Source organism: Rhinopithecus bieti, unplaced genomic scaffold (assembly GCF_001698545.2).
Source record: "Rhinopithecus bieti isolate Rb0 unplaced genomic scaffold, ASM169854v2 scaffold_28524, whole genome shotgun sequence".
Taxonomy (NCBI): domain Eukaryota; kingdom Metazoa; phylum Chordata; class Mammalia; order Primates; family Cercopithecidae; genus Rhinopithecus; species Rhinopithecus bieti.
The window spans coordinates 77,927-94,675 of NW_016812504.1; the positions used below are offsets into that span (position 1 = coordinate 77,927).

At 36.0% G+C, this 16,749-nt stretch overlaps 1 protein-coding gene across 1 annotated transcript; it reads left to right on the forward strand.

Annotated features, from left to right (window-relative positions):
• The first annotated feature begins 6,456 nt into the window (after positions 1–6,456).
• On the forward strand, positions 6,457–8,118 carry LOC108544995 (keratin-associated protein 6-2-like). The gene is made up of 3 exons (XM_017896407.1): positions 6,457–6,482; positions 6,954–7,346; positions 8,076–8,118. Exons 1-3 carry the CDS (start codon positions 6,457–6,459, stop codon positions 8,116–8,118), a joined length of 462 nt encoding a protein of 153 aa, XP_017751896.1.
• The last annotated feature ends 8,631 nt before the right edge of the window (positions 8,119–16,749 follow it).

The following is a 16,749-nucleotide window of genomic DNA, read 5'->3' on the forward strand; positions in this document are numbered from 1 at the left end:
CGCCCGGCTAGTTTTTTTTGTATTTTAGTAGAGACGGGGTTTCACCGTGTTAGCCAGGTTGGTCTCGATCTCCTGACCTCGTGATCCGCCCGTCTCGGCCTCCCAAAGTGCTGGGATTACAGGCTTGAGCCACCGCGCCCGGCCGACATCCATTTTTAATAAAAACCTTCAACAAATTAGATAGAGAAGGGAATTACTTCAACACAATAAAGGCCACATATGATAAGCTATAGTTAACATAATACTCCACAGTGAAAAGTTGAAAGCTTTTCCTGTAATATCAGGAGCAAGACAAAGATACTCACTGATTCTCTTCAACATAGCACTGTAAGTCCTAGCCAGAATAATTAGACAAAAGAAAGAAATAAAACATAACCAAATATGAAAGGAAGAATCTAAATAGTCTCAGTAGATCACATGACTTTACATATAGAAAACCATAAAGACCTCACCAGAAATCTCTTAAGGCTAATAAATGAATTAAGTAAACTTGCTGGATACAAAATGAACACACAAAAATCAGTAGCATTTCCATATGCTAACAATCAACTATTGAAAACTGAATCAAGAAAATAATTCCAATCACAATAGCTACAAAAATAAAATAAAATACTTAGGAATCAATTTAAACAATTGAAAACAAATTAATTTAAACAATTTAAGCAAAATATCTTTATATTGAAAACTATAAAATATTGGTGTAAAAAACTGTAGAGGACACAAATAAATAGAATAATATCCCATGGGTCATGGATTGGAAGAAACAGTGTTGTTAAAATATCCATACTACCCAAAGCAATTTACAGGTTTAATGCTATCCCTACGAAAATTCTGATGACAGTTTTCACAGAAATAGAGAAAACAATCCTAAAATTCATGAAACCACATAAGACTCCAAATAGCTCACACAATGTTGAGTAAAAAGAACAAAATCAGAGGCAACACAGTACCAGATTTCAAAAATCTACTACAAACCTGTGGTAATAACAACTGCATAGTATTCACATTAAAACAGACATACAGACCACTGGAATGGAACAGACAGCCCATAATCAAATTAAACACATTCATGGCCAATTGATTTTTCATAAAGATGCCAAGAATCCACAATGGAAAAAAGGACAGTTCTTCAAAAAATGGTGCTGAGAAAACACAAAATCTACATGCAGAAGAAAAATATTACACCCTTATCTTACACCACACACAAAAAGAAACTATTAAAGTTTTAAAGACTTAAAAGTAGGATCTGAAGTTATAAATCTACTAGAAGAAAACAGGGGAGAAGCTCTGTGACAGGTTCTATGCAATAATTTTTAGAATATGACCCCAGAAGTACAAGCAACAAAAGCAAAATCACACAAAGAAAATCATGACAAACTGCAAAGCTTTTGTGCAGCAAGCAAAATAAGCAACAGAATGAAAATACACCTTTAAAATGGAAGAATATTTTTGTAACCCATATATCTCATAAGGGTTTGATACCCAAAATATATAAGAAATTCAAATAACTCGATTCTGTAGTACCCCTTTATAATTGAAAATGTATAAGAAATTCAAATAACTCAATTCAGTAGTACCCCTTTATAATTCAGGGATATGTTCCAGACCTCAAGTGGATGCCTGAAACTCTGGTTAGTTCTAAGCTGTGTATACAACATGTTTTGGTTTTTTTTCTATACTTACACATATACCTATAATAAGGTTTAATTTATAAATTCTCATGGACTGTAAGAGATAAACAACAACTAATAACTAATTGTAATAATAATAACATTATGCCAGCATTATTATATACCTGGAGGCCGTTATTAAGTAAATAAAGGTTACTTGAACACAAGCACTGCAATATCACTACAGTCCATCTGATAACTGACATAGCTACTGAGTGACTAATGAGTGAGTAGCATCTACAGCATGGATATTCTGGATAAAGGGATGATTAATGTTTGAGTGGGACAGAATGAGACAGCACTTGAAACCTATGAATTTTTTTGTTTCAGGAATTTATTATTTAACATTTTCAGACCACTGTTGACTGTGGGTGACTGAAATCATGGAAAGCAAAACCGAAGATTAAAGGGAATGAGAAACATAATCTGATGGAGCAGAATAGACATCTCTCAATTGAACTCACACAAATGACTAAAGTATATGGAAAAAATGCCTAACATCACTAATAATCATGGAAATGTACATTACAACCACAGTGAGCTATGACCTTATACCTTTTAGAGTGACTATTATTGAAAACATGAAAAGTGTTGGCTAGAATTCTAAGTAAAGTCCATCCTTCTACTGTTGGTGGGAATGTAAACTAGTACAGCCACAATAGAAAACAGTATGTTTCTATAGAAGATTAAATATAAAACATCCTTATAACATAGTAATCACATTGCTGAGTTTCTATCAAAAAGAATAGAAAATCAGTTTGTTGAAGACACATCAGCACCCCCATGTTCTTTGCAGCATTATTCACAATGTGCAAGATACAGAATCAACTATCAACCTGAGTGTCCATCAGTGAATGAATAGGTAAAGAAAATGTGAACTTTATGCACAATGGAATATTCTTTAGCCTAAATATGGAGCACCATCATCTGCAACAAAATGGATGAACTTGCAAGGCATTATGTTAAGTGAAATAAGCCAGGTTAAAAAAAAAAAAACAATTATCACAAGATCTCACTTCTATGTGGAATCCAAGAAAATCAAACTCAAAGAAATGGAGGGTACAACGGTGTTAGCCATGGGCTCGGGAGTGGGGAAAATGATGAGATGTTGGTCAAATGGTGTGAACCTTCAGTTGTAAGACAAATAAGTTCTGGAGACATAGAGTGTGCTGACTGTAGTTAACAAGACTGTATTGTATAATTAAAATTGGCTAAGATAACAGATTTTCAGTGTTCTCACCACAAAAAGCTGATAAATATGTGAGATAGTGCATATGTTATATAGCTTGATTTAGTCATTCCATGATGTATACATACATCAAAACCTCATGTTGTACACTATAAATGTATAACTTTTTGTCAATTAAAGTGTAAGCTTAAAAATGGAAAGAGAGCAAAAGAGGCAATATCTATTGGCTATCAGTGTGATTCTCATATAATTTTTAGAACGTGACCTCATGATTCAGGAAAGTCTCTTTCATAACGACTCATCTCTACTGAAATCTTCAACTGTAACATAGTCACACTTCCAAACAGAGACAGACTTTACTTTTTCATGGCAATCCTATGACTATCTGGGAATGCAGAAATGTAGTTTCTTCCTATTTAGCACATAGTTATAATCCTGAGGTAGGTTATTTGTCATGTTAATGAATTTTTATGGCTGCTGAGCTGCAAAATATTCTATGAAGCCAAGCTCTGTGATGTACTGCTTCATTGTGTATTTGTACAAAAACATTATTGTATAAAATGCTTCAGGCGAGGTGGACTGAGGTCAATTACATGATGATTTTCTGAGGGCACTTGATAACTATTAAAATTTTATCATGAAAACATTAATTTACGCACACACACACACACACACAGAGTCATAGAGTCATTGCTTGGTATTTATGAAGGATTGGTTCCAGAAACCCTCTAGATACCTAAATGTACAAATGCTCAACTTTCCTATATAATATGGCATAGTATTTTCATATAAACTGTGAACTTCCTCCCACATACTTTAATCATCTCTAGATTACTTATGATACTGAATATGCTATGTGAATATTTAAATTGTTTTTTGTTTGTATCATATTTAATTGTTGATTTTTATTTTTGTCATTTTTTCCCCAATAATTTTATCTGTGCTTGAGTGAATTCATGGTTGCAGAATCCCCAGATGCAGAGGGCCAAATAACGATATGTATTTATATCCTATATCATATGTACTTATAAACCATAGCAACATGAAAATAAATCTCAAAATTTCATTATAAAAATATATCAATATAAGTACATATAACAATTTGAAAATCTGTTAGTATTTGGAAATGCTTATATTTGGACAAAGAAATGGGAAAAATGAAGAAAATGTATTGTCTCCACTATATATTAGGATCTGTGCTATAACCTTTATACTTATATATTTTTTGTAGGCCTCTTGACAAATTTTTAAAATACATGTGTTATTTTTATTCCCATTTGATAGTTGCAGAAACTGAGGTTTGTGCAGATTGAGGACATTTTCCATGGCAAATAATAAGTAAATGGCTCAGCCATAAATTAATCATTCTGTTTGCCAGGGAAATCTGTTTCTACTACAGAGACCCTGGAACATGGAAGCAAATCAATTTACAGCCCTCAGCATTAAATTCATCCTTCAACATATGCTCTGTGCTAGTAGATGGAATTCTTTAAGCATTTTTTTTTTTAGAAAAATAGAACTCAAGAGCTTTTGCACAGCAAAAGAAGTCATCATCAGAGTGAACAGGCAACCTACAGAATGGGAGAAAATTTTGTCCATCTGACAAAGGTCTGATATCCAGAACCTACAAGGAGCTTAAACAAATTTACAAGAAAAACAAACAAACAAACAAACAAACCACTCCATCAAAAAGAAGCAAAGGATATGAAGAGACACTTCTCAAAAGAAGACATTTATGTGACCAAGCAACATATGAAAAAAAGCTCATAATCACCGGTCATTTGAGAAATGCATATCAAAACCACAATGAGATACCATCTCACATCAGTTAGAATGGCGATCATTAAAAAGTCAGGAAACAACAGATGCTGGAGAGGATGCGCAGAAACAGGAATGCTTTTACAGCGTTGGTAGGAGTATAAATTACTTCAACCATTGTGGAAGACAGTGTGGTGATTCCTGAGGGATCTAGAACCAGAAATATCATTTGACCCAGCAATCCCATTACTAGGTATATACCCAAAGGATTATAAATCATTCTACTATAAAGACACATGCACATAAATGTTTATTGCAGCACTATTTACAATAGCAAAGCCTTGGGACCAACCCAAATGCCCATCAATGATAGACTGGATAAAGAAAATGTGTCACATATACACCATGGAATACTATGCAGCCATAAAATAGAATGAGTTCATGTCCCTTGCAGGGACATGGATGAAGCTGGAAACCATTATTCTTAGCAAATTGACACAGGAACAGAAAACCAAACACCATATGTTCTCACTCATAAGTGGGTGTTGAACAATGAGAACACATGAACACAGGGAGGGGAACATTACACACTGGGGCCTGTCAGGGGGTTGGGCCAAGGGGAGGGATAGCATCAGGAGAAATACTTAATGTATGCGGCGCTTAAAACCTAGATGATGGGTTGATGGGTCTAGCAAACCACCATGGCACATGTATATCTATGTAACAAACCTGCATGTTCTGCACATGTATCCCAGAACTTAAAGTATAATAAAAAACAAAAAGAGAACTAAAATAACATATAAAATTTCTTCTCCATATTTTTGAAATATGCACTGCATCAATATCTATCACTAAAGCTGATTGCTCCTGTCTAACTGAAATTTTATCCCTTTCATCAACATCTCTCCATCTTCAGTCCGTTCCACTGTCTAGAGGTATGAATTATTGATTGATTACAATTACATTTTATTGGGAAGCACTGATGTACAGACAAACATGAGAGTCATCTGATTAAATCCACAAATGACCTGTATTTAAGAATTGGACATAACAATTGATCTTCAACAACAAAGAAGTTGTGAACCAACAAATTACCACCATTCCAAATTAAAATTCTTGGAAAAGTCTGTTCTTTAAATAATAAATTATACGTCTGTTTACATAACTGACCTATCAGAAGTTTAACATATTTTACCCTCAAAGAAGAAAGAGAAGCTCACAATTTGCCTAATAAAAGAAGGGAAGAACAAGCTTTTCTTCAGAGAGAGGGAAAGGGTTTTAAGGAGTGGAGGTAGCATGTGGAAATACCCCATTCCTTGTTCAAAATCTATGAAAAATAATTTTAAGTGATTATTATGAAAGAGTCCAAAGTATTAGGAAAAGACCAGATAAAATGAAAATGATGATGATGATATTAACAGCAGCAAATAGAACTTCTTATTTAATAGACGAGTCTCAAGACCTTAAATAGCAAGAGTGATAAACATACATTTGTAGGTGAAACATATTTTAGTCATGTGTTATGTCATGGCCATGAAATTGAATTATGGAAAATAAAATTATGGTTGTATAAGCTTGTATGTTTAAAACTTGTATATTTTCTTTTCAGGCTTGAAAAAAATCCTAGGGATGTTGTAAGTAAATTGTGAATTTCTAAGAAAGCAGATGTGTACAGAAAGAGCTCATTTTAGGCAAATGATTGTAAAATGAGTGGACAGAGCCCATGTGAGGATGACCTATGCATCCCTGGAAGTATATAAAGGTACTGAAAGAGTAGAGGACACTCATGCATCAGTAATATCCTCCTACACCTCCACTGAAATCTCACCTCCTCACACCATGTATTGCAACTACTATGGAAACTCCTGTGGGGGCTGCAGATATGGCTGTGCCTGGGGTTCTGTCTGTGGATATGATATTGGCTCTGGATATGGTTGTGGACATGGCTCTGGCTGTGGCCATAATTATGGATATGGCCTTGGCTGTGGATGTGGTGGTGGATATGGCTCTGGCTCTGGCTGTGGCTGTGGCTGTGGATATGGCTCTGGCTCTGATTATTGCTGTGGATATGGCTCTGGCTGTGGCTATGGTTGTGGATATGGCTCTGGCTGTGGATATGGCTCTGGCTGTGGCTATGGTTGTGGATATGGCTCTGGCTGTGGATATGGCTCTGGCTGTGACTATGGTTGTGGATATGGCTCTGGCTGTGGCTGTGGTTGTGGATATGGTTCTGGCTGTGGATATGGCTCTGGCTGTCAATACAGCTCTGGATATGGAACTGGCTGTGGCTATGGCTGTGGATATGGCTGTGAATAGGGCTCTGGCTCTGGCTATGGCTGTGGATATGGCTCTGGGTGTGCCTATGGTTGTGGATATGGCTCTGGCTGTGGCTATGGTTGTGGATATGGCTCTGGTTGTGGATATGGCTCTGGCTGTGGCTATGGTTGTGGATATGGCTCTGGCTGTGGATATGGCTCTGGCTGTGGCTATGGTTGTGGATATGGCTCTGGCTGTGGATATGGCTCTGGCTGTGGCTATGGTTGTGGATATGGCTCTGGCTGTGGATATGGCTCTGGCTGTGGCTATGGTTGTGGATATGGCTCTGGCTGTGGATATGGCTCTGGCTGTGGCTATGGTTGTGGATATGGCTCTGGCTGTGGATATGGCTCTGGCTGTGGCTATGGTTGTGGATATGGCTCTGGCTGTGGATATGGCTCTGGCTGTGGCTATGGTTGTGGATATGGCTCTGGCTGTGGATATGGCTCTGGCTGTGGCTATGGTTGTGGATATGGCTCTGGCTGTGGATATGGCTCTGGCTGTGGCTATGGTTGTGGATATGGCTCTGGCTGTGGATATGGCTCTGGCTGTGGCTATGGTTGTGGATATGGCTCTGGCTGTGGCTATGGCTCTGGCTGTGGCTATGGTTGTGGATATGGCTCTGGCTGTGGATATGGCTCTGGCTGTGGCTATGGTTGTGGATATGGCTCTGGTTGTGGATATGGCTCTGGCTGTGGCTATGGTTGTGGATATGGCTCTGGCTGTGAATACGGCTCTGGCTGTCAATACAGCTCTGGATATGGAACTGGCTGTGGCTATGGCTGTGGATGTGGCTGTGAATAGGGCTCTGGCTCTGGCTATGGCTGTGGATATGGCTCTGGCTGTGGATATGGCTCTGGCTGTGGATATGGCTGTGGATATGGCTCTGGCTGTGGATATGGCTCTGACTGTCAATACAGCTCTGGATATGGTTGTGGATATGGCTCTGGCTGTGGCCATGATTGTGGATATGGCCCTGGCTGTGGATGTGACTGTGAATATGGCCCTGACTCTGGCTATGGCTGTGGATATGGCTCTGGCTGTGCCTATGGTTGTGGATATGGCTCTGGCTGTGGATACGGCTCTGGATATGGATTTGACTCTCCCTATGGCTGTAGATACAGCTCTGGCTGCTGGTGCTGTCAACCATTTTGCTACAGAAGATGCTATTCGTCTTGCTGCTAATCATCACCACAGATCACCCTTGCCTTTATGATGACCTCTCCAAGATCAAGTCCAGTTGAAATCTCCACTACCCATCATCTTCACATCGAAGTAAAGATTGACTATGGTTCACTAACTATTTGAATGAACATACAAGAAGCTGTTTGTAGTGGATGGAGACTGAGTAGTTCCATCACATCACTGAAGACAGAAGATTTTATTCTGATTAATTTTCCATTGTAAATTTTTACATCATCTTCTCTGTCTTTGTATTGTGGCTTTCTGCAAAAGCACAGGAGGGCCACATAATTGGTGCATGCTAACAGGGAATAAAAATGGAAGTTCCTTAATAAAAAGCTGTATTCAGTAGGAAAACTCGTCTCTTAGGTCAGAATCAGCATTAATTTCAGGGTTTGTGGCTTCATCACAAGATGGGTGATGGCAACTTAAAATAAGACAATGTTTTATTGGTTGAATCCAAATACTGGCTCTTTTACATTTTTTCTAAATTCCTTGTATGTTAATTCTTTACATTCATATCTCAACATAAACACAGATATCACACTAAAATATTATAATATGCATAATCCAAGGTTTCAAATAAGGATATTAGTGAGAAAAGGAATCTATTCATGAGGTTGATGCACTAGTCCTGAAATGACTGGCTGTCCTGGGCTTAAGTCATGGAAATTAAGAGGCAACAATATTAATCTAATGTTAATAGCTTTTGAAATATATAAAACAAGAAATATTGTACCGAGCAGATAAGACTACCACAAATGCTCGAGGAAGTCCAAAAACATCAGGACCCTTTTACATTCCCACTCCTCACTCCTGCTGTGTGACTTTCATACTCATGGTTTCAAAGTGGTTGCTGTGTATGACCAATATTCTGCACAAGTAAGGATAAACGGCGGACATCAGGTCTTTAAAAACCCTTGTCCTTTGTTGGGGGGAAGGTAAACTCTTCCTGGAAGAATTTTGACTGCCCTGTTTGGACACATGTGTTCTGCGGCCACTCTTAGCTGAAGATAGGTAATAAAAAAAAGTTGTGGACTGTGATTGTGCTAGTCAGCCAGGAATGTGTGCCCAAATTTTATAAGTCTTGGGGATCAAGCGGAAAGGACAAAAGGCTGAGCAAGCAAAATCTTAGGTAAGTTAATATATGTCCTTACATCAACTTTAGTTGGGCAGGTGCACAACTGATGTCTTCACTAAATTTTTTCTTGAAATGTAGAGGTTTAATATACTCCCCTATTCATGTAATGTTATTGTTTGTCCACGCGTGGGTCTTTCTGTGTTTTAATGTTTTGCTAACATAATAATTTATTTATTCTCTTCTATTTATTTTTGGTTTCCACCTTCATCTCTCATTTATAGCCATATTGCAATTTACCTCATATGCAACCATCCCTATTCATGTTTTCAAAGTCCCAAGAAAGTTGGTCATTTTATTAAATATTTTAAATCTATGTAAATGGTGTTATTTTATGTTCTCTGAAGACCTTTTCTCTCTCAGCACTATTTGTGTGGAAAGGCCCATTTATGCTATTATGTGTAGATTTAAACTATTATTTTTAATTTTTGGTTGGTACTCCATGTGGTTAATACACAAGATTTTGTCCATTCAGTATCTCAGTGATGCACACTTAATCATGTCCAGACTCTTCAGCACAGCATTGGTGCAATGAACATGTCTTCCATGGGCTTCTATGAGAATCAATCCAAAATGTGAATTGCTGAGACAAATGATGTATTTATATTTTATTTTAGTAAGTATCATCAGGTTAGTCTCCAGGATGTCTGCACCAGTCCAAACTGCCAAATTGCAGCTTACATGTCCTCAAGCATCTGCCAACATTGTTTTATATCACCTTTTAATGTTTTTTTGAGGAGTAAAATGTTATCTTGCTGTGGTTTATCTTCCATATCCTTTGCCCATTTTTTCCATCGAGGTTTCTGTCTTTTTCTAATTGATTTGTAGGAGTTCACTGTATGTTCTCGATAAATTTCCTTGTCATTTTTAGACACTGCAAATATCTCCAAAACTGTCATTTATTTTTTTCTCATATTGTGCATAATTGAACAAACATTTTAAATCTGTGATTTATTTTTTGAGAAGATCTACCTTATTTTTATGTCAAAGATATGCTATATTTTCTTTTATTATTTTTGAAGTTTTACACTTCACACTTAGATCATTAATCCAGCTGGAGCCTACCTTTATATGTGGTGCTCTCATTTCCCTTTTCACTGTATTGAGCCAGCTTCTCTAACACCACCTATTAAACCCTTTGTCATTGGTTGGTAGTGCCACCTCTATTCTGTGTTATTACATGTATGTGAGTTTATCTCTGTAGTCTGTTTCATGCTTGTTTTACATTTATGTTGTTTGGCATTTTTCGAAGACTTCTTGTGTGTGTGTGAGACAGAAAATTAGGTTTATTTTGCTTTGTGTTTCCACTGAAGACCACAAGATTCACTGGGTAGAATCTAAAGACAAACAAATTTTACAAGACAAATTGTTTTTTCTGCGAAACCTCATGTTTATGAAAGAAAATGCAAAGATTAGCATTTTTGCTCATTAGCATGGTGGCACACACCTGTAGTCCCAGCTCTTCAGGAGGCTGAGGTGGGTGGATCACCTGAGCCTGGGGGGTTGAGGTTAAAAGCAGTGAGCCATGATCGCACCACTGCATACCAGCCTGGGCGATAGAGTGAGATCCTGTCTCAGAAAAAAAAAAAAGAAAGCAAAAAACAAAGAAACATTTTTTAAAAGTTAGAATAGTGTGAAAATGGAATAGGCTGTCTTGTAAACATTTCTATCCGGAAGTTGTTGAAGAATTTGCATCTTCAGTTACTAGAAAAGTCTGAGTAAATATGTGCATTCAAAACTTGGGCTTAATTAATTCATTCACATTGTTCACTTCTACTTTGTAATTTAGTGATTCTGTAATAAAAAATAATTGAAGGTTGGGTCAGGGCAACATGAATAAGAATAATGTGACTCAAAAAGTCAGAAAAAATTATGCCCGATTCTATTGTAGAGTTAGGAAGGAGTATATCCTGTTCAAAGTGAGCTTTGAAGCATCTACCTACTGTTAGAGTCAGTATTTCTGGATTTCTGGGATCTGTACAGAAGATGCGACTCAAAGCAGGGAAAAGAGGAACAAGATCAGTAAAGCCGTTGCAGAGGAACTCATAAATGCGTTCAGGGATTAATGCTATAATGAATATGGTCTGTTTCAGTTCTTGAAGGGATATAGCGACCTACTCACAGTGGATGCTGAGAGATTATGAGATATAATACGGTAATAGTTCAGTTGCCCTGGGAAACAGTCATCTCATTCTGGTAACTCTTCAAGGACAGTTGAGGTGCTGATCATTTGCCAGGATTATGTATTGAATGCCATATTTCTTTGCAACTTATTCCTTTTGTTACTTTGGTTTAATAGCACAATTGCTCCTTAAAACTCAGTTTTCTTACATATAATGTGGATAAAATATCTTCTCAAAGTTTTTGGGAGGTTCACATTTCATAATATTTCCAAAGGCAATTTGCATAATGTGAATTTTTGTAAGAACTCTTCATTATAATGAATTTCTTTGCTCTCTGGGAGGCTGCAAAGGGAAAGCAGTAATCAGAGTTTAAAGAGACTAATTAATACATTTATGCACAGGACTCTAAGACATATTCCCTGTAATTAGTGATAGATGTTCTATAATTAACATTTATATTTTCTTAAATCTCCAGATGTAACATCTAAAATTGTGAATATAAGCAAAATAGTCATACTCTTCAATATGACCTTTTTTCCTATGATACTAATCTTTTCAGTGATATCAAAATTTGAAATAAGGATCTTAATTGTTTTCCATTTAAAATCATAGAATGTTTTCCAACAGAATGTTTTCAAGTAGTAGATATACACTTTCCATAATTGTGGAATTGAATATACGTTATGATTATAAGTCCAGTGAATTGATGCAGTGGTCTCAGCAATAATTTAGTGTATCAAATGCTTTCATCACATTGCAGTTAGTTTAGCTTTAAGATAATTTTCTCAGGATTTGTATTTGTTTTCTTCATTAATGTTCAATTAATAGGAATTGAGCAAATGATTGGGGTACATATTATCACACACATTTTAAGTTGATGCTCAATTAGTTGAATAATGTTTTTCATGTTTGTTCAGTTTATAAATGGTGGAGCTAGGATTCTGACCGAGTTCTCTCTAATTTCAGAAGATTTTCCACTTTATAAACACTTGTAGGCTGGGAGTGGTGGCTCACGCCTGTAATCCCAACACTTTGGGAGGCAAAGGCGGGTGGATCGCCTGAGGTCAGGAGTTTGAGACCAGCCTGACCAACATGATGAAACCCTGTCTCTACTGTAAATACAAAAATTAGCCGGGCGTGGTGGTGAGTGCCGGTAATTCCAGCTACTTGGGAGGCTGAGGAGGAAGACTGCTTGAACCTGGGAGGTGGAGGTTGCAGTGAGCCGAGATGGTGCCACTGCACTCCAGCCTGGGCAAAAAAGCGAAACTCCATTCCTCCCTCCGCCAAAAAAAATTGTAAATTAGTCTGAGAGTGAGAAATGTAGTGTAGTTTTTAAAGATGCAAAGACTAGTAGCTGTCAGAAACTTGATTACAGGCGAGCTGTAGAAAGTTGCCTGGGATCATAGTGAGAAGCTGGGATAGCACTTCAGTCACTATATTTTGTAGGGGAAGTAACCATACTTAATGGGACTAAAAGAACCTAAAAGTTTTATAGTAACTAAAATGCTATAAAAAATCATAACATATTTAAGTTTAGTTTTGAATTAAAATTTTCTAGAAAGACATTAAATCCTGAAAGTAGAACAACCAATTTAGGAAAACGAATTTTTGCAATTTTGGCATGAGGCAAGGGAAATGAATTTTCATTGGGAAATAATTGTAACCAAAATGAAAGAAGGGCTCCAAAATAGAAAAAGCAAAACAAAACAAAACAGTATTCCTTAAATACTTGCAATATTCTAATTGTGGCAAATGCTGACAAGCAAGGATTTGAAAATAAGTCTGAAAATTACTACTTGGGATATTCTGAAGATAGGAGAATCAGTACCAGTAATCAGAATGTTAAATTTATTCTAAGATCAAGAGATATAAAATGCAACTGGGATGTGAATCAATGTAATTAGACATTGAAACACTATTACAAATGTATCATGAAAATTTGTCATTGAGGACATGTTTTGAGATAAGTAAATTTCTACTGCAGAAACGCACACATTTTTCTAAGATTAATATTATGTGGCAAACAAAACTCAGATATCCTTGATTAAAGTGAAAATCTTCATAAGAGCAGTAGCTGTTTTCTGAAAATTGATATGTGCCATCCTTTTTCAAAATTCTGAAGGTTGTAAGTGACATGTAAGCTTCAACTATGGCTCAGATTGCATATTTAGGTGAGAAAAAGTCTTTGATAGAGTTAAATAATTCTTACCTTGAAATATTTGAAATAAAATACAATAGAAGAAAACTGTTTAAATATAATAAAGGATTTTAACCAAATAGCAAAAGCAGCCTGTTTTTATCTACTTCAGCCAAATAATAAAGCAATTTTAGTTATTATTAAGAAGCAGACAGGTTAGCAGCTGCCAACATCATTATCAAGTGCAAAGAGAGAAGAAAATAAAATAACAGGAAAAAAATTGGAAAAAAGAAATAATCTTTTTGATGATTATATCTTTATGTGCAAAGAAAACTAGAGCTACTAAAGTAAAACAAAAATACTATAATTAATCAGAAAATTTGTAAGATGTATGAGCACCAGAAAATAGGTTTAAAAGATTTTCTGCTTACCTACATTTAGAAATGGAGATGATTTTGATAATGTGCTATAACTACACAATGCTAAGGAAAAGCTAAAAAGAAAGTTTCAAAGACTAAACTTGCACAATACTATAATAGAATATCTTATGAAAGAAAAAAAAAGAGCTGAAGAAATGGAAATGCAGATTTCATCTTGACTGGAAAGATCTATCATAAAATTTAAATCTTCTAAATTGATATGTAAATTAAGACATCTACTGGATTCTTTGTTCAATAAAATTATTCAAAATGTACATAAAATACATTATCAGGACTCAAGGGCTCTCATGAGAAATAAGAATATTGTTTTGGTTTAAGAATAGAAAATAAAATGAATATAAACAATATTTTAGAAATACATCTCAGTACTTTTGAGAATAGAAGGTAAACTTTATAGTGCAGTACAACATGGTGAAAAATAATTATTTGAGAAATAGTGCCAATACAACTGACCTTTCATCTAGAAAACAATAAAAGTGGATCTTCAGTTAAACTATCTGTAAAAAATATTGCAGAAAGATGAACAGTTTAAATATAAAAAGTGAAGTGAAAAGATAGACAAAGCAAAATGAAAATAAAAAAAGCCCTCTGCAAAAAAGGAAAACCGAGGGAGTACACATCCACATCCACACACAACATGCACAGATACAAATGCACACGCATTATACACACACACGTACATATACACACACACAGTGGAGACCTCTATCATGAACATAAACCTAGCGGCTATGAATGAAAGCATAGATCAATGGGGAAAATAGAGAAATACCAATGTCTTAGTATATAGAAAGTTATATAACTCAATAGAAAAATAGGCAGATGATTATAAGTTGACATTCTATGTAACAGAAGTACAATAGACCAAACATATTAAGATATTCAGATCCACTCGTGGTTAGGAAAATTCAAAATAAAATAAACCGTACTGTTTTAATTTTATTTATCATCAGGCAGGTAACAGTTTTTACAGTTGTTGCTGGCAGGGAGGTGTGGAAACTAACCAGCGTGCTTGGGCAGTGCTGGTGAAAGTGGTGCCTCTGGCTCCTGTTGAGTCTGTGGGGAAGGAGTCTTCTCTGGCTGTCCATACAGTTCTAGTTTCTTTGGTTATACACTATCTAGTGATCTAAGGTGCCATTTATTTTCATCCCAGATTGTGAATTCCAACACATTCTATATATTTGACTTCATCTTCTTATATACAGTTTCCTTCTTTGTCCTTGTATGCAAATACTCTTCCTCACAATATAAGTTTGAGAGTCACTTTCAAACGGTTTACTGTTAAGTACTTACGTATCAATAAAGAGATTTCAGTTTTTAGAATTTATATTTTATTTTGGAAGATATTATAAAACAGACATTCAGAAAAAAACACTTATATTTGTTGACTCTCATTGTTGTGATCATGATAATAGAGCTTAGAATGAGATTTCTAATAAAGTTTCCTTTGTGATAGGAAGTCTGCTTTTTGTATATCTTAGAACATTTATTTGTTGTAATCCAATGAATGATTAACTTTTATAACATAATCATTTATTGGTTGTAAGTCAATAATAGGTTACCTTTTATAAGCTAATCAACTATAGTATTGCTTATTTGCTTTTAGGTAAAATTACGCATCCATTCTCAAACATTTCAAAATTTCTGCTTAGTTCTTGACACTTAAAAGTGGACGCACATCTGCACTCAGTGCATTTTACAGCAGGAGACAGAGTACATTTTGCTGTTTGTTGTGCTTTGATTTTTATACTGGCAGCTTTTGTGATAAGAAATAATGGCTTTAGTGTGGTGATGAAGAGAGACTGCAGTAGCAATAACACGATTTGAAATATTTGCCCTCAGACTAATGGACATTTGGGTTGATTCCAAGTCTTTGCTATTGTGAATAGTGCCGCATTAAACGTATGTGTGCATATGTCTTTATAGCAGCATGACTTATAATCCTTTGGGCATATACCCAGTAATGGGATGGCTGGGTCAAATGGTATTTCTAGTTCTAGGTCCTTGAGGAATCGCCACACTGTTTTCCACAATGGTTGAACTAGTTTACAGTCCCACCAAAGGTGTAAAAGTGTTCCCATTTCTCCACATCCTCTCCAGCACCTGTTGTTTCCTGATTTTTTAATGATTGCCATTCTAACTGGTGTGAGATGGTATCTCATGGTGGTTTTGATTTGCATTTCTCTTATGGCAAGTGATGATGAGCATTTTTTCATGTGTCTGTATGAATGTCTTCTTTTGAGAAGTGTCTGTTCATATCCTTTGCCCACTTTTTGATGGGGTTGTTTGTTTTTTTCTTTGTAAATTTGATTGAGTTCTTTACAGGTTCTGGATATTAGCCCTTTGTCAGACGAGTAGATTGCAAAAATTTTCTCCCATTCTGTAGGTTGCCTGTTCACTCTGATGGTAGTTTCTTTTGCTGTGCAGAAGCTCTTTAGTTTAATTGATCCCATTTGTCAATTTTGGCTTTTGTTGCCATTGCTTTTGGTGTTTTAGACATGAAGTCCTTGCCCATGCCTATGTCCTGAATGGTACTACCTAGGTTTTCTTCTAGGGTTTTTATGGTATTAGGTCTAACATTTAAGTCTCTAATCCATCTTGAATTAATTTTCGTATAAGGAGTAAGGAAAGGATCCAGTTTCAGCTTTCTACTTATGGCTAGCCAATTTTCCCAGCACCATTTATTAAATAGGGAATCCTTTCCCCATTTCTTGTTTCTCTCAGGTTTGTCAAAGATCAGATGGCTGTAGATGTGTGGTATTATTTCTGAGGACTCTGTTCTGTTCCATTGGTCAT

Coding starts and splice junctions, on each gene's coding strand:
- LOC108544995 (XM_017896407.1), top strand. CDS start 6,457: ATGTATTGCAACTACTATGGAAACTC. Junction 6,483..6,953: donor TGCAACTACTATGGAAACTC/CTGTGGGGGCTG, acceptor CTCTGGCTATGG/CTGTGGATATGGCTCTGGGT. Junction 7,347..8,075: donor TATGGCTCTGGCTGTGGCTA/TGGTTGTGGATA, acceptor CTGCTGGTGCTG/TCAACCATTTTGCTACAGAA.